The 18,837-nt window shown below is 39.7% G+C and overlaps 1 protein-coding gene across 1 annotated transcript in view; it reads left to right on the top strand.

Moving 5' to 3' along the window:
- slc30a8 (solute carrier family 30 member 8) overlaps nt 1-18,132 on the top strand; it is a 34,745-nt gene extending 16,613 nt beyond the window's left edge. The window contains exons 7-8 of the mRNA XM_089122959.1: nt 16,626-16,760; nt 16,836-18,132. Of these exons, the coding sequence (XP_088979085.1) occupies nt 16,626-16,760; nt 16,836-16,981 (281 nt within the window). The 3' untranslated portion in view covers nt 16,982-18,132. The remainder of the gene's footprint in view (nt 1-16,625; nt 16,761-16,835) is intronic.
- Nucleotides 18,133-18,837: the final 705 nt, after the last annotated feature.

The raw sequence follows: 18,837 nt of genomic DNA, 5'->3' as shown, positions 1-18,837 counted from the left end.
TAACCCCACATACAGTCACACAAAAACTTCTCCTAGTTGTTCTGACCACTGGTATTACAAAGTTCCCATAACTCCTCAAACTATACGACTGCTCACTCTGTGTAAATAACTTTTGTATGTTAGCAGGTAAAAGGTTGTGAAATGCTTTAAATAAAAATTTTGCTATATTAACTTTAACTAGGTCCTGAATTTTAAATAATTTAGATTTAAGAAAATCTATGTCCTATCCTATGTAAATATAAATACATAGGAAGGCTTTTTGATTCCTGTTGTTGTTTTAGACATGATTTCTGTATCTTATTCGTTTTTTTATTTAGATAGACATTTAGATATTCTAAAAGACAACTAATAACATTTTTTTTAGATAAGTATCAGGTTTTGCATTATGATTACAATCAAAATATATAGCATTTGGTTAGAAAGGGAACACAATGCAAACATTTTTGTTACTCAGTATTTGATCATTCAAATAATTGAACAAAAGAAGGGATGGTTAGTGATAATTCATAACACTTTACAGACATTTTGCAATACATTAGTATTTTTAATGAATTTTTTATTCAATAAGTAATAAAAACTTCATAAGAGAACAGCAATAATGATTGAACAGAAATAAACATAAAATAATACTAATTAAGTTAATTTTCTCTCTCCCTGTGTGTGGTTTTGTGTGTGTGTGCGCGCGGTGTGTGCATTTGAGCAAGATTTTTTTTTTTCATTTGTTGATTTTATTTTGCATATTCTCAAAATTTGCTATTACAGTCTTACCAGTGAATATCTCTCTCTCTCTCTCTCTCTCTCTCACTCTCTCTCTAGGTGTTTGTGTGTGTGTGTGTGTGTGTGTGTGTGCGTGCTCGCGTGCCGTGTGTGTGTGTGCATTTGAGCAAGATTTTTTTTTTCATTTGTTGATTTTATTTTGCATATTCTACAAATTTTGCTGTCACAGTCTTACCAGTGAATCTCTCTCTCTCTCTCAATTTTCAATTCAATTCAATTCAATATAGCTTTATTAGCATGACTGTGTAACACAATGTTGCCAAAGCATCAACATATTATATATAAATAATAGAACAAACACACAGAACATATATACTGTATGTATAGATCATGTCATATAGATCATGTCATATGTAGCATGGTAAATAAATAAACGGAGTATATATTAATAAATGAATGAATACAATTAGCTGTCTCTGGCCTTGTGAATATCTAACACATATTTAGCCGCTAGTGGAGCTGTATTGTCATCTTCTCTGAGTAAGAAGAACATTTTCTCAGTGTCACTCAGACCAGAGAATGATGGGATGAAGGATTCAAATTTGGGCAGAAAAGTTTCTCTAATATTGATATATTTGGGACAGAAGAGCAGAAAGTGTTCCTCATCCTCTGTGTGCTGTAGATCACAGTGTCTACAGATCCGTTGCTCTCTCTCTGTCCATGTGTGTCTGTCTTCCTCTCTCGATCTCTAGATCATGGTCGCTTAATCTGTATTTGGAGAGGATTTGTCTTTCATTAAAATGTTTAATAAATAGATAGCTGGCCAATTTAGTGGTTCTATTGAGGGTCGAGTAACATTGGAGTTTATTTTGGAGGTCAAAATGAGCTTTTAGTGATTGATCATGAGTGTCTTTTAGGTGTGTGTGGATCTCTTTAACAGTAGTTTTGGGGCTGTAGCTGTGGTCAGTGGGGAGTGTAGTCTGATGGACGAGTTGAAGAGCGAGTGTGTGTAGAGGATGAGGTTCTGCTGAGCTTTCATTGGCGAGGAGGGCTTTGTATTGGACTGACTCTGGATCAGACTGATGGAGGTGATGCCAGAACTGAACACATCTCTTCTGGATCTCAATGTTCAGCGGGTACAGGCCTAGCTCAGCCCTGCAGGCGGCAGTGGGTGTGTTTTTCGGTGAACCCCTAAAATATTTTTGGCAATTTCCAATTGTAATTTTTCTACTAATGTTTTATCCCAATTTTTTTAATTTAGTAGTGGTCCCCAAATTTCACATCCATATAGAAGGATTGGTTTTATAATCGAATTATATAATTTTATACAGGTTTTAATGGGTAATTTTAAGTGTCCACATCGTGACTTTATGGCATAAAAAGCCCTCCGAGCCTTTTCACTCAGTGTTTTGACAGCCAGACCGAAGCGTCCCGAAGCGCTGATGTCGATGCCCAGATAGCTATAGCTCGTGCTGTGCTGCAGGACCTGCCCTTTATACAGGAACTGGTGTTTGTGTTCCTGAGATCGGGCCTTCTTCTGGAACACCATGACTCTGGTTTTGTCCAGATTGACTGTCAGGGCCCAGTCGTGACAGTACTGTTCCAGCAGGGACATGCTCTGCTGAAGGCCCTCAGGTGTGTGGGACAGCAGGACCAGATCAACTGCGTACAGCAGACATCTGACCTCTGACCCCTGACCCCTGGCATGTGTGTGGTGTAGAGTGAGGCCGGGCACAGTGGAGCCGTCCAGCGCTGATGCCAGATCATTGATGTAGATGTTGAATAGAGTCGGGCTCAGACTGCAGCCCTGCCTCACTCCACGGCCCTGCTGGAAGAACGCGCTTCTGTGGTTATTGATTTCTCTCTATATATAGATATATATATATATATGTGTGTGTGTGCGTGCGTGCATGTGTGTGTGTGTGTGTGTGTGTGCATTTGAGCAAGATTTTTTTTCATTTGTTGATTTTATTTTGGATATTCTACAAATTTTGCTGTTACAGTCTTACCAGTGAATATCTCTCTCTCTCTCTGTGTGTGTGTGTGTGTGTGTGTGTGTGTGTGTGTGTGTGTGTGTGTGTGTCTGTGTGTGTGTGTGTGTGTGTGTGTGCATTTGAGCAAAATGTTTTTTTTCATTTGTTGATTTTATTTTGCATATTCTACAAATTTTGCTGTTACAGTCTTACCAGTGAATATCTCTTTCTCTCTCTCTCTCTCTCTCTCTCTCTCTCTCTCTCTCTCTCTCTCTCTCTCTCTCTCTGTGTGTGTGTGTGTGTGTGCGCATTTGAGCAAGATTTTTTTTCATTTGTTGATTTTATTTTGCATATTCTACAAATGTGCTGTTACAGTCTTACCAGTGAATATCTCTCTCTCTCTCTCTCTCTCTCTCTCTCTCTCTCTCTCTCTCTCTCTCAAATTCAAATTCAAATGAGCTTTATTGGCATGACTTATACAGTATTGCCAAAGCATTGGCCATTACATAGGCAATGAACAAATAATCAGTAAATGAATCAGTAAACAAATGCATGAAATACATGCATATATATCAGAAAACAAACAAACAAAAAATAAATAAATAAATAAATAAACAAATAAACAAACAAAAAAAAAAAAGTATTTTTTTTTTTTTTTTTTTTTTTTAACCAACTTTCAGACTTTAGTTTTGTCCACTGGCTGACTCTCGTAGTTTGTGGCAGGCTGTTACATAGTCTGCTGCTGTTGTGATTGAGCTGGAGTTTTCTCCCAAAATATGAATTAATTTTTCTGAATTTGGCAATGCCATAAAATTTGGATCTAGTTGTTGGAATCTAGAGAAATACTCTGATCTAATGCTGTGATAATGATCACAGTAAATGAGGAAGTGTTCTTCTGTCTCCACCTCTCTCTGAGAGCACAGTGAACACAGTCTCAGCTCTCGCGGCTGCCATCTCTGCCGGTGCCGTCCTCTCTCTACGGCCAGACTGTGGTCACTCAGCCTGTATCTGGTCAGGGTCTTTCTCACTTTATGCTCTTTCACACAGCTCAGGTATTCTGCTGGTTTATAATCTCTTTTGAGGTTTAAATAGAGTTCCATCTTCTTTTGTGATTTAGTAGCATCTTTCCAATAGTTAATGTAATTTAGTTTTTGTAATTGTATAATTTGGTTGGGCCAGCAGACAGTGCTGTGCGGGTCGGGCTGTAGTTTGAGCATCAGCTGTGAGAGTGCGCTCCGGGGCCGGTTCTGTTCCTGACACCGCAGGGCTTCGGCCTGGTATGAGCTCGGGTCGCTGTGCTTTAGATGCTGGTAGAACTTTATAGCTCTTTTCTGGATGCTGATCAACAGGGGGTATTGTCCTAATTCAGCTCTGCATGAGTTGTTTGGTGTCGCTCTGTTCACTTTTAGGATGTTTTTGCAAATTTGGGTATGCAGAGTTTCAATTTCTTCTTTTTCCCATTTTGAGAAATCTTGGGTTTTTAGAGGTCCCCATATCTCGCTGCCATACAGAGCAATGGGTTCAATTATTGCTTTTAGGATTTTTAGCCAGGTTCGAATTGGAATTTCATGTCTAATTGTATTTTTAATCATGTAGAAGACTCTCATTGCCTTTGCCTTCAGCTCATTCACAGCCAGATTAAAGTTCCCTGTTGAACTCAGTTTCAGACCCAGATATGTGTAGTCATGGGTGTGTTGGAGGACTTGGTTTCCTGCTCTGAATATGTATTTATTTTCCCTACACCTGGATCTGTTTTGAAAGATCATCACTTTAGTTTTTGCCAAGTTAATTTTGAGAGCCCACGTTTGGCTGAATGTCTCTACGACGTTGAGGAGCTGCTGTAGTCCCTCTTGTGTTTTAGACAGAAGGACTAAATCATCTGCAAAGAGGAGACATTTAACTTCTGATTGGGTCAGGGTTGGGCCGGGGGCAGTGGAATTATTTAATGCTTTGGCTAGTTCGTTTATATATATGTTAAATAGAGTGGGGCTCAATGGGCAACCTTGTCTGACTCCTCTTTGTTGGGAGAAAAATTCTGTTCGTTTATTCCCTATTTTTACAGCACATGTGTTGTTTTTATACATGGTGTTGATCAAATCAAATGTTTTCCCTCCAATCCCATTTTCCAGTAGTTTTAGGAAGAGTCCTTCGTGCCAGATCGAATCGAAAGCCTTCTCAAAGTCAATAAAGCAAGCGAAGATTTTGGATTTATTTTGGTATACATGTTTATCAATGATCGTGTGAAGTGTGTAAATGTGGTCAGATGTTCTGTGTTTGGGCAGAAATCCAATTTGACTTTTGTCCAGAATTTTGTGGGTTTTGAGAAATGTTTGCAGTCTTATATTAATAATCGAACAGAATATTTTCCCCAGGTTGCTATTGACGCATATGCCTCTGTAGTTGTTTGGCTCATATTTGTCTCCTTGTTTAAATATTGGAGTTATTAGGCCTTGGTTCCAGGTGTCGGGGAAATATCCTACTCTCAAAATAATGTTGAATAATTTGACAATTGCAGTTCTGAGTTTTTCGTTGGTGTATTTGATCATTTCATTTAATATCCCATCTATGCCACATGCCTTGTTTGGTTTTAAAGCATGTAGTCTCTCTGTAAGCTCTTTTATTGTGATTGGGAAATCTAGGGGGTTCTGATTGTCTTTAATTTTTTCTTTCAGGATTTCTAATTTGGTTTTTAATTCATTTCGAGCAGGATTTGTTTCAGTTGTTTTGTACAGATTTTCAAAGTGTGTCCTCCAAATGTCCCCATTTTGAATGGCCAATTCTTCCTGTTGTGGTCTATAGAGCGAATTCCAGTTGTTCCAGAAGTTACTGGTGTGTATTGACTCTTCTATTACTTGAAATAATTGTTCTGTGTGCTGTTCCTTTTTGACTCTAAGAGTTTGTTTGTACAGTCTAAGGGTTTCGTGATACTGATGGCGGAGTTCTTCATTGTCAGGATCTCTGTGTTTTTGATTTGAAAGATTGCGTACAGTTGATCGGATATTTTTGCACTCGCTGTCAAACCACATTTCTTTGTTGTTTTTTGTTTTCCTTTTTGATGATTTATTTTTCAAATTGCATTTGGATGCTGATTGGTGGAATATTTTGGAAATGTCACTAAGTGCCAGATTTATGCCTAATTTATTTTGTGAATATGTGTTTGTTATGAATTTGTCTAATAATAAGTTGATCGTTTTACTTTCTAGTGCATTTTGATAATTTTCTGTGCTGTTCTTTGTCCACTTGTAGGGTGGTTGCAGCTTCAGTAAGTGGGAGGGCTGTCGGTGTGATTCATTGGGATGAGTTTGTCTTATATATAGTGTAATTTTACTGTGGTCTGACAGAGGTGTTTGAGGACTGACTGTGAATGCCCTGAGATGCACTGGGTCAATGTCTGTAATGAAGTAGTCTACAGTACTGTTGCCCAAGAAAGAGTTAAAGGTGTAGGACCCAAAAGAGTCTCCCCGTATACGACCGTTCACTATATACAGGCCCAGTGATCGACACAGCTCTAGTAAGATTTTCCCACTTTTGTTTGTTAATTTGTCATAATTGTGTCTTAGGTGGTATGAGGGCAGATGGAGGCTGGTGTTTGTGACATATTTGTTTCCCTTAACAAAGTCTGGTTCATTTCCAGTTCTAGCATTTAGATCGCCACATATTAACACACTCCCTTTAGTTTGATAATGGCTGATCTCCTCCTGCAGGATGGAGAAGGTTTCTTCATTATAATAGGGGGACTCGGCTGGGGGAATGTACATAGCACACAAGAATATATGACGGTCTGTGGAGACAATGTCTTTTTGGATTTTTAACCAAATGTTATTTTTTCCGATTTGTATATCTGTGATTGAGGTTATGAGGTGTGCTCTATACCAAATCAGCATTCCCCCTGACTCTCTGCCCTGAGTCACCCCTTTTAATTTTGTGGATGGTAAAACTATTTCTCTAAATCCAATTGGGCAGCCAGTGGACAAATCTCTAACATTCCATGTTTCCTGTAGGATTATTATATCCGAATCCATAATTTCTTTTTTAAAGTCTGAATGTTGGCTCTTGATACCAAAAACGGAGGACCTCAGTCCTTGAATGTTCCAACATGTGACTTTCAGGGAATATGAGCTCATTAAATAATCACATTAGTTATTTCAAAACAAGACAGACATCAGTATATGGAATTGATAAATCAAGAAGAATATTACATAAAAATATTATGAAATTAAGTTAAATGTGTCAAATAGATATTCAAAGATATCATATTCATATTATATATGTATACATACACATGGCCATACACACACACATACACATACATAAAGTAATATCAGGTTTCTAAAAATCGGATAAAATGAGTATAAAGTAAACACATATATATATATATACATACATACACACATACATAGAAACACCCACGCATACACACGCACACATGTATACACATATATACACATACACACACACACATATATATAAACACACACGCATACACATCCATACACTACTTTTTTTTAAGAATAATGCATGTTTCTAAAAATCTGATTTAAAATAAGTAGAAATAAAACGCACTCTCACACATACACACTCATACATACATTTCTTTTTTTTTTTTTTTTTTTCTAACCCATGAGATGTGAGCACAGCAGGGTCAGCATGTGCTGGATGTTAGTGAGGTCTCTGGATGGAGATGAGTCCGTCTGGCTGTGGGCTGTGCTGGGGCTGCAGTGGGTCAGGGATCTGCCGGCTGCTTCAGCGTAGCTCCGTCTGTCTGGCTGTTGCTGCTGCTGATGATGATCATGTGGATGAGAAGGCGAGGGGGCTTCAGGCCTGGTCATGCGGTGTTTTCCAGGGGGGAACACAGAGCCTGTCGTGGGGTTCCTCCGGTCAGAGCTGAAGTGGTGGAGGGGGTGGTGTTTAGGGGGGTGTCCTTGCAGTAACTCTATGGGGTGTCCGTGAAGTCGCTGCGGTGCGCTGGAGCTGCGGTTGAGTGCGATGTCCTTCAGGGTTTTGGCAAACACAGGGACTGCCCTTCTGTGGAGGTGGACGTGGTCGTACAGGCTGCTGAGATTCAGAGTGGGGTGCTGAGCCAGGTGTACATTGGGCTTTAGGGCACAGTCTCTGGAAATTCTAGCATTTACATGCCTGATGGTGTCTGGGTGGAAGTCCGAGCGCAGTAGTAGGGTGGACAGGATGATTTTGGAGTTGGGGAAGTTGGAGGATGCCTTCTCAGTCACGTTTATGAGAGCTGTGGCTACTCTCTCTCGCTGAGCTCGGAGGTCGTTGGTGCCGGTGTGGATGATGATGTGACTGGGGGAACCCAGCTCTTCTTCACTCAAGAGCTCCAGGGCCTTCTGTGTGTTTGGGCACCATATTTTTTTGACATTTTTTCTGGGGAAAAGTCTCTTTTCATCGATAAACTTGCCGTTGGAGTCCATGAGGAGTATAATCTGCGGCTGTGTCTGACTGTGGGAGTCTGCTGGAGGAGGGCTGCTGGTGCTGGTCTCTGTGTTCGCTGGAGGACGAGTCTCCTCTGAGCTCTGCTGTTCTCCTCTCTGTGTCGGCTGCTTCTCCACAGCCGACCGGTGTATGGTGTGGGACTCTCTGTCCTCTCTCAGCTTTCTCAACTCTTCCCTCATTTCAGATATCTGATTGCTGTACTCTTCTCCCTGTTTTTTCATTTCTTGAGTTTCTTTCTTAAGGATTTCTATTTCTTTCCTGTAATCCGCTTCTTTCTCTGTTGGATCAGTCTCCTTCACTACTTCACTTTTATGCACCTCCTCTCTCAGCTGCACCAGCTCCATCTCCATCTCCCTGAACTTCTCCTTCATGTCGTTGATGATGCTGTGTAGAAGGGAGATCTCCTCGCTGTCGTCTCTGGACTGCTCAGCTGTGGACTGATGGCTGGAGGTCGAGGGGTCATCTGCACGTTTCTGTGTATTAGGACTGGTCTTGTTCAGCTGAGCTTTTACTTTAATTTGCAGGAAATCCTTTTCAAATTGTTTCAGCTTCCCCTGAATCATTACAGTCCCGTTTTTATAAAGGTTTGCTGTTATTGTGACATCTGAATCTGGATCCTCTTCTTCTTTAATCTGTAGTTTCCATCCATTACTGATGCCCTTTCTAATCACTGAGGGGTAATGATGTCTGATTGCAGAGTGCCAGGCTTCGGGGTCTTCTGTGTAGAATATGATGTTACTGACCTCTCCATTCCTGTACAAGTCGGAGTACAGGGTTTCTGGGTTGTCCTTGAGGAGCTTTTCTTTATGTTTTTTCTTAAGGATCTCATTGGTAGCTTTGGATGGGTATGTTACAGGGATTGATTCCGTCATTTTTCAAATATTCTGACAGTTGCTGGCAGTTTGTTGTTGTTTTATGAATATTTATATCTACTGGAGTTAGCCCTTATATTGTAGATTAATTAAATCAGTTTTTGGGCAAATCTTTCTCCAAAACAGGTGGTTGATTGTAGATATTTTGTGTACTCACTCGGAGATTCTCTTTTCCTCTCTCTCGTGGCAGTTGTGAGGCCTTTAAGCCTTCTGTCAGCCTTCTGTCTGTTGGTTGTCAGCTAGGTGTCTTCTGCTGAATTTTCTTGATCAGTTCAATGTCCTTTTGTTAAAATGTTGCAGATGGTCTTATTTTATAAATGTTTATAAAAATTGATTGTCTGTCTTGTCTTAAAACAACATTTAAAAAGCAAAAAATCAGGAGCTCATTTTCATGCTGCTGCTGCTGAACGGAACCACTCTCTCTCTCTCTCTCTCTCTCTCTCTCTCTCTCTCTGTGTGTGTGTGTGTGTGTGCATTTGAGCAAGATTTTTTTTTCATTTGTTGATTTTATTTTGCATATTCTACAAATTTTGCTGTTACAGTCTTACCAGTGAATATCTCTCTCTCTCTCTCTCTCTCTCTCTCTCTCTCTCTCTCTCTCTCTCTCTCTCTCTCTCTCTCTCTGTGTGTGTGTGTGTGTGTGTGCATTTGAGCAAGATTTTTTTTCATTTGTTGATTTTATTTTGCATATTCTACAAATGTGCTGTTACAGTCTTACCAGTGAATATCTCTCTCTCTCTCTCTCTCTCTCTCTCTCTCTCTCTCTCTCTCTCTCTCTCTCTCTCTCTCTCTCTCTCTCTGTGTGTGTGTGTGTGTGTGTGCATTTGAGCAAGATTTTTTTTTCATTTGTTGATTTTATTTTGCATATTCTACAAATTTTGCTGTTACAGTCTTACCAGTGAATATCAATTCAATTCTATTCAAATTGCTTTATTGGCATGACTGTACAGTGTACATATTACAATATTGCCAAAGCTTGTAACACTGAAGACAGTAATAATAACAAAGTATTATAACAACTTAAATTAAAATGTACAAATTAAATTAATTGCAGTGTAACAGTGTAATCAGTGTAACAGATTATAATTTCTATGAACGTTTGATACCACAGTGTTTTAACATACATATATACACACATACACACATTACTGAGGGTCACTGTGGTGGACATTAGGGAAACACACTGAGGTCACACACACACACACATTCACCTACTGTCTCTCAGGCTGTGGCACGCACGCACGTATCTGGCAGCCAGTGTTGCGGTCTGTCCCTCTCCTAGTATTATCTTTATCTGCTCTATTTCAGTCATGGTTGTAAAGTTGTGTATTAAGTTATTAAGTTTATTGAAGTAGAGGTCTCTGATCGAGCTGTATTTGTGACAGTGGAGGAGGAAGTGTGTCTCTGTCTCGATCTCTCTCTCTGTGTGTGTGTGTGTGTGTGTGTGTGTGTGTGTGTGTGTGTGTGTGTGCATTTGAGCAAAATTTTTTTTTTCATTTGTTGATTTTATTTTGCATATTCTACAAATGTGCTGTTGCAGTCTTACCAGTGAATATCTCTCACTCTCTCTATCTATGTGTGCGTGTGTGTGTGTGCATTTGAGTACGATTTTTTGTTTCATTTGTTGATTTTATTTTGCATATTCTACAAATTTGCTTACAGTCTTGCAGAGCCGGCTGCAGAAACAAACCAATGGACGGGCATTTAATATTGTATGGGGGGCCTAATTATGAAATCCAATACATTTTTCTATAGGACAAAAACCAACTTATTGCTTTTAAATAAGAGACGATCTAGCGATCTTTTATTAGAACGGATTAGAACCCAGAATCTCTGGCACGCTTGGCAAAAGTTCTACCCCTGGACCATTATTTACATTCACATTCAATTCAAATATAAAGGCGTAATTGAACGACTACATAAACCTAAATCAATAACTATTTAAATCGATTAAAGGACATCGTAATGCTATTGTACATATCTGTTTTATGATAGCATTGTGTCAGGGCTGGTGCAACTTAAGAAGAGTAATAAAAATAACTGGCCAACTCACGTTCTTAATACAGCTGAAGTCGACGTTTTTGGGAGTGGAATCTCCGCATGAGTTTCTCTTTCCATTCATTTCTGAATCTCCTGGTAAGGTCCTTCTCGAAGGCAAGTTGGATGAGATGGGCTTTCCGTTTGTGAAGCATGCTCCGCCGGTGTTCAGAATAGATGTTTTTGAGTGCGGAAAATGAATTTTCACACATAGCTGTTGATGCGCCTAGTAAGCACACTGGGCATTGCTTGCAGGGCACCGTTGAATTTGGTTAACATGTTGCTCAGTGTCCATTTTCCATCATCTGGAGGAAGTTCACTTTCACGGAGTTTGTTGTAAAGGAACTGGCGGCCCACGATATACTCTGATTCAACAAGTTCAGTGCCTGTTAGCTCCAGTGGAGGTTTTATCTTAACTGTATCCATAAAGTTCTCTCTGTCGGCCTCCGGGTCCAAGGCAGCCAGCGCACCAATGAGATGGCTATTACGCTCACCAAAATGCGTAGATAGCTCTCCGTGCACTGCATCCACAACACTATAAAACAACCTCTCCAGTTCAGATTTTTCATTAGTTTTGTTTTCTCCAACGCTTTCCTCCACTACAAAATCCCGTAGATTCTGATTCAAGACACGCTTTCTCTTACTTGGTCCAGTTGTTGTTGTCGCGTCGTCATCGGCGGCTGGTACAGATGTGTTCCATAACGCACAAAATGCTGTCTCATTGCGAAGTTGTCCAATGCATTCCGAAGCACTGTTAACGAGTGTTACAGCAGTATCCATGTTCTCGGCTTGTAGCATGCGGTTTGGGGGCTCTAACAGGGCTAAAACTCTCCGGATCAGGTTAGCTATGAACTTGAAGCTCAGCTGCGTAACATATGCGCGAAGGAGACCCACGGCCTCGATGCGCACATCTGCTCCAAGGGCCCTCGAACTCTCCACTTCAGTGAGTACCGTTAAAATATCATCAAAATTGTCAATGATGATAGAGACTGTCGCCAAATGACCTGTTTTAAAGTTTGGCCTTTGTAGTGAATTGATATTGTGGGTTTTCTAAAGAATTTGTAGAGCAGATTACAGATATGGAAAACTTCCTCAACTGCATTCTCGACTGACATGGCATGAACAATAACCAAATGGAGCTGGTGATTAAAGCAGTGCACGTACGGGATATCACGGCCAAGTTTATCCTTGAGTAGTTTCTGCACTCCTCCATATTTTCCTGACATAAGAGCAGTGCCGATCCTGACCTCCCTGGGGCCCTAAGCAAAATTCTGCTAAGGGGCCCTCTACCTGACCCGTGACGCCGTGACGTGAGCTATGTAAACCATTTGCCAATGCTACACAGTCACACCTGACACTTCAGCGCTCCAAATACAATCCTCTCTCCTTTAAACAAAACAGTCAAAGAACAGAATGAGGTTCAAACAAACAATATTTATTGAATAGAGTATTTTCCATAGAATATTAAGATAACAAGTGAATATTATTAAGTAAGTGAAAATTAACATAAACATAAATAAGAATAACATAATAAATTATAACCCTGAGGTTTGGCTTTTGGGATTAACTTTTGTTCTCTTGTGTTGCCATGGCATGTTATAGTTTTTTCTATTGTGCATGTTGAAGCAATTTTTGATTTATGGTTATTAATTACTGAGGGATGTGCATCCACATTGACCAGTATGTCCAGCTAATCAACATTTTAAATTCAATATAATGTCAAATTGTCAATATTGCTTTCCATCTTGCATAATTAGTGCTGCTGCAGTTGTTTAGAATGTTTAACTACACATTGACTGAGACTAGATAATCAGTGTCTTGTTTTAAAAGTATGTATGTATAATGTGTACTTTGATGAGGAGTGCCATCATTTCCCGCCCATATATTGTACAGTATGTCCACATATATTTCTGCTTGAAAAAATGCGCGTTTCATTTCGTGCACACGCATATGAACGCATGATAGCATAATAACACACGCGACGCGGTTATCTTTTCCGAGCTGCAATAAACAAACACCGTTGCACAACTTGCACTTTGTTGTTTATCAAAAACAAACGTAATAAATAATTGTATTTTACTCTCACTTTTGTCAGTCAGGCACAAAGAGAAGCGATGCAAGAGATGCATCACTGTCTGTCTGCCCAGCTAGGTTGGCAAGACCGAAAAAACACAATAGAAATGGACATAAACTTAACTTTACTTTGCTGACTGACAGCAAATTTGGAGAGGAGGCAACAGAAGTTTACCTGAATGTTGTTCCCGCAATTCACTCTCATGTTTTTCTTCTTCCTCTTATCGTGACCAGAGGGATAGTTTCGCTTCATTTTGTCAACATTAATTGACGCGCTATGACACGAGGAGGGGGAGGCGGGGCCTTGAGTAATTTGCGGGGCCCTACGCAGCTTGCGTAGTGTGCGTATAGGGCGGATCGGCTCTGCATAAGGGAAGCACCATCACAAACCTGGCTTAATATCTTGTCAGTGCTGAGTCCGCTTTTTTTCAACTCATCAATTATTGTTGTAGTTAGAGTATCCGCATCCCCCTTTTCAGCTGTAGCCATGACTAATAAGCGTTCACATGCTGTGTAATTTTCATCAACGTAACGCGCAACTATTGAAATGTTTTCTTGACCTGTAGGGTCGCGGGTTCCGTCCACTTTGATGGTGTACCACAAGTCCCCGATCTCTCTGACAATTTCCTCTGTCGGTATCGCGCTCATCATTTCGATGATCTCGTTTTGCACATCATGGCTTGTGTATGTTGCATTTCGAGGGATGGATTTGGTTATTTCAGCCAGCTGATGATCTTTTCTCAAAGTATACTCAAATAATGAGAGAAAAACTCCAATGTTTGCATTTTCGTCTGTCAAATTGGCAAAACTTTCATCATCTCCTCTGAATGCCATTTGGTTTACAGCTAAAAACTCAATCATGTCAATAATAGCCGATATATAATATCTATTACGTGCCAGCTGGTCTGCTTGGACAAGTGTGCTGATCTCTGTACCTGTCTGTCTGCGTCTTTTGGATTCTTTCCACATAGATTCACACCTCATGTGTTCTCTAGAGGAACTATGCTTGTTCAATCCCTTACTAGTCTCCGTTGCATGTTTCCAATCAGTGAATCCTTTCATGGTGAATGTTGTGTCTGAGGAACTGAATTTGCGACACGGGAAACAAAAGGCTGCATCTGCTTTTAACGAGTATTCAAGCCAATCCAGCTGTTTTTGTACCAACTTCAGCTAAAAGAACGCTTTTTCAGTCCATACAGTTCCACAGGATATTTGTCCAAAATCACCTGCTGGGGTTCATCAGTGCCCAGGTCACACACTGAGTCTGCTAATTTTCACTGACCTGCTTGGTTCCACCGTGACGACGTCGACATGCTCACCAGACTGGCTAGCGCCAGAAAAAACATAGCTTGGATCAGGACTGGTGCTGCTAGCCAAGGCTTCACCACCTTCAGGTGGTTCAGGCGCCACAGGTGTTAGTTTCGTGCCTCCAGAATCTGACGATTTGAAAAATCTTTGTATATCCGGTATGCAGTCTTGCCAGTTTTTCTGTGTATGTGTGTGTGTTTGTGTGCGTGTGTGTGTGTGTGTGTGTGTGTGTGTGTGGGTGGGGGTGGTCTTATTTGCACTCTTGATGTTTTAGAGCGTCACCCCTTCATTGCTGTACACTTTTTTTCTGCACAGTTGCTGATCTGTTGCTTGTACCACCAAAAGTTTCTCTGAGTTGTCCTGTTTTTCCGTATTTCCCATTCATTTCCTATGTCGGTCATTTTTGACCGGGAGGAAGCTAAGTGTGACTTTTTTTTTTACGACCCTTTAACAAATCAAAATCATCTCCTTGATTTTTTTGTGTGTGTTCATATAGGTAATACAACAAAAGTCACCAAATTTCAGCCCCATCAGATGAAGCAAAAAGAATGAAACATTTCAAAACGTAACAGTTTTCGATCATTTTTGACCGAAGAAACCCAGAGGGTTAAGAATGATACTTAAAGGGATACTCCACCATTTTTTCATATTAAACTATGTTATTCCCTTAACTAAGACGAGTTGATAGATACCTCTGTCGTCTCAGTGTGTGCGCTCAATCGCACTTTGATCGCACTTAACTAGCCCAAGCGTGCCGCACAAGCCCTCAAAAGTGAAGCCAAAACGTCTCGATCGCACCCCTGTGACCGGTCCTAGTATAGCTCATAACCCCGCCTCCCCATGTTATTCAATGGGACGCGAGACCAACTAAACAATTAAATTACACTTCACATATCCTTTTTCCAAAGATAGTTTCTGTCATTTACTGTAGTTTCTATCACGTTGATGTAATTTCAAGTGTTCGTTTTTAAAATAAGTTTGTTTTTAGTTAGTTATGTGATGATAAAAAACGGTGCTCTGACATCATGATTGACAGCTGTGATTGACAGGTTCTCTGAGCGAGGTAGTCACTGCACCAGCGGACTTTTTTTAATAATGTTGATTATGTGGTTAGTAGTTGTATTTACCTTATTTTAACGAGGTTCTGCAATCAGCAGACATTATTGGAGAAGAACGAAGCAGACAGAGGGCACTTAATGAAAGTGCGGGGCGTGTGCTTGCGTTGATTCAGCGCGAAGGAGGGCGCGGCCTTGATTTCGCGGCTTTACTTCCTGCTCATGTAGTCGGGACTGCGCATGACTGGTCCCGAAACACGCAAGTGCGCAGACTCAGGTCCCAAGATGTCAGCGTCATATCGAGACACTGGCGGCCTCGGTTCTCTCTGATGGAAAAGAGCGAAGTGGCGTCGTCCATCTTTTTTTACAGTCTATGAACTAGCCCAGTTCATTCAATATGGGCCAAGCAGAGAAGCGACCAAACACCTGCTTGTTTTACCTATTTAAATACAGTTACACGAGTAGTGTAACTCGACCTAGGACGGTGACACAAAATAAAACGTTACGCTTTTCTAAGTGTGTAAAGTGGATTAATATATTGTATGGTGGAATACCAACAGCAAGTGATTGGGAGCACTTTGACTCGGCGCAGTAATATCATCACTCGTGAAAAGTCCTCTCACTCTCCGGTGTGATGATATTAATACACAGAGTCCATAGATAAATATTATGCGCCGAGTCAAAGTGCTCCCAAGCACTTGCTGTGGTATTCCGCCATACAATCTAGTTATCCACTTTACACAAGACGACAGAGGTATGTATCAAAGGGATGCACGATATAGGATTTTGGCCGATATTCGATATGCCGATATTTTCAAACTAATTTTGCCCGATGCCGATACCGATATATTTGTATTTTTTTAAGTGCAAAAAAGTGAGTGATTTCCTCTGTGTTTTGTTGTTGTATTAATATTAACAGGACGGTTCTCCCAAAAAATGAAATTGTCACCATTTACTACTCTCTCAATTAAGTTTCTTTCTTCTGTTGAAATTATAAAAGTTATTTGGAAGAATGTGGCTAACCAAACAGTTGCAACACCCTTAGGTTTAAGGGAAACATAAGGGCGAACTTAAGAGAAAATTACACTTAAGGTGCTTTATGCAACTGGGCAGTCATCCTCAGTGTTTGTCCTCCACAGGAACGCCGGCCGGTGTGAACTATAATGAGGTGCGGGATCAACTGCTCCGGGTGAAGGGAGTCAGAGCCGTGCACAACCTCCACATCTGGGCCCTGACGATGAACCAGGCGGTGCTCTCCGCCCACGTGGCCATAGGTAATGCTTTCACATGGCTTCATTTTGGCCTTCAATTCTGAAATATTCACCCGTGTGTTCATTTTAACTCCCCAGAAGACACAGTAGAGCCACAGGCGGTGTTGAGAGAGATGACCCAGGTCTGTTTCAAAACATACAGTTTCCATTCGGTCACCATTCAACTGGAGCAACAGGCGGACCAAAGGCCTGACTGTAGTCTCTGTCAAGACCCCGCGAAGTGAAACACACACAGAGACTGATCCCCAGGTGAAACAAGACCCTTTCAAGAGGATTTTTGTGGTGTTCATGCTTCAGAGCTGATCTGTTTTACTGTATAATGAGGTCTTTGGACTTTAGACACCTCTGTGTGTTTTTCGGGGATGGGTCACATGACGGTATTTCACTGAGGTTGTGGTATTATAAACAGTGCTGTCCCACTTTTTAATGTATTTTTTTACATTCATTTCTCTCATAGGGATTATAAAAATAGTCTTTCTAAACCATGAACCAAACCAACAAGCTATGAGTAGAATCATAATGTTACAACATTGATTTGAAGCAAAAAAGGACAAAAGACTGTGTACTACAATCCCAACATTGCAAACTTTAAAAACAATGGATAAATAATATAAAAATACTATAAAAAATGTTGATTATATTATTAAGTTTATTGCAAAAATATGCACATTTGGATGGAATTTTGTGGAAAATAATGTCGTTTTTCACCACAAAGTCTACTGTTAAACACGTTTATTTAAATTAAATTGAAATAATCTGGGAATTTTTCTGTTTTGGGCAAATCATCAAGGTTCAAGGTTTAGCGCACCCAAAAAATTAAAAAAAATTGTCATTACTCACCCTCTCGTCGTTCCAAACCCGTAAGAGATCATCTTCGAAACACAAATGAAGATATTTTAAATGAAATCTGAGAGATTTCTGTCCCTCCAGTGACAGCTACACAACTACATAGTTCATAAAGAGATCAGAAAACTAATCCATATGAATCAAGCGGTTAAGTCCAAATTTGATTTAATTTAGGCCTTTATCAACATATAAACATTGATCTGTGAGCATAAGCAGAAAATGGGAAATGACTTTGCTGTGCCATGAAGGAACTTTAGCAATGAAAATCATTTTAACGGGCACATTATTTTTGTCATTTTACATATTTTCCTGCATGTTTATCTTTCTTCATCTGTAAACGGCACTATTGTGATGCTGTAATGTACTTTACTCCTTCAATCATCCCTTAATTAAAGGGATAATTACACCAACAGTGTTCATATTATTGTTAATCTCAGCATTTGTTTGTTTACCTTCGCTATCTCGATCACTGTGTTCTTGTTCTCATTTCCTAATTTTTCTTTAGAAATAAATATTGATTTTTTTACTCCTCAAGCAAAGACTGAAAATTCATATTAACTCTTTACCATAAGGTAAACATAGCTTTCCCTCGCCACTGTTCAATGTATACAAAGATATCACGATAATATACAACCATTGAATATCGGCATAAGAAATGATTCGGAATCGTTTATGTATGTTATAGCTGCATATTTATGAATGCCTTGACACGCTATCACAACGCATGATGGGTTAAAACATCTAATTTACATTCAATAATGGACTATTCAAATAAAAAAACACACATTTTCAAATTTCAAAGCTTGGTCAGACTGATTTACTACAGGATTTTGCCATTACTTCCATTCATAAATGTACAGGACATTATTATTTAAGCATAAATAAACACTGTAGTTTATTAAAAAGATCCAAAGGTTTCCGTGCAGTCCTTTAAATGTTTAAGATAAACGTAGTATTAGTATTGTAAGATTGTTTTAATTAAACCGTTGCACAAGTAGGTGACAAGTGACACTTACATTTATAGTCATTGAATGATTCAAGAGATTCGTTCAAAAACACTGATTCATCTAAAAATGAGTCTTTATGAGCAAGTCATTGATGCATTCAAACCAATATTTAACAAGAATCATTCAAATTAATTAAATATGTATGTTTAAATACACAGCAGCAACCAACATTTTATCAGAGCCTCTATTAAATCACTTGTTATTTTGTTGAATTGTCTATTCAGAAT

The sequence above is a fragment of the Pimephales promelas genome, chromosome 18, assembly GCF_988280905.1.
Source record: "Pimephales promelas chromosome 18, fPimPro1.hap1.1, whole genome shotgun sequence".
NCBI classification, from domain to species: domain Eukaryota; kingdom Metazoa; phylum Chordata; class Actinopteri; order Cypriniformes; family Leuciscidae; genus Pimephales; species Pimephales promelas.
Note: the sequence above shows the minus strand (reverse complement) of the source record. Positions and strands in the feature narration are given on the sequence as shown.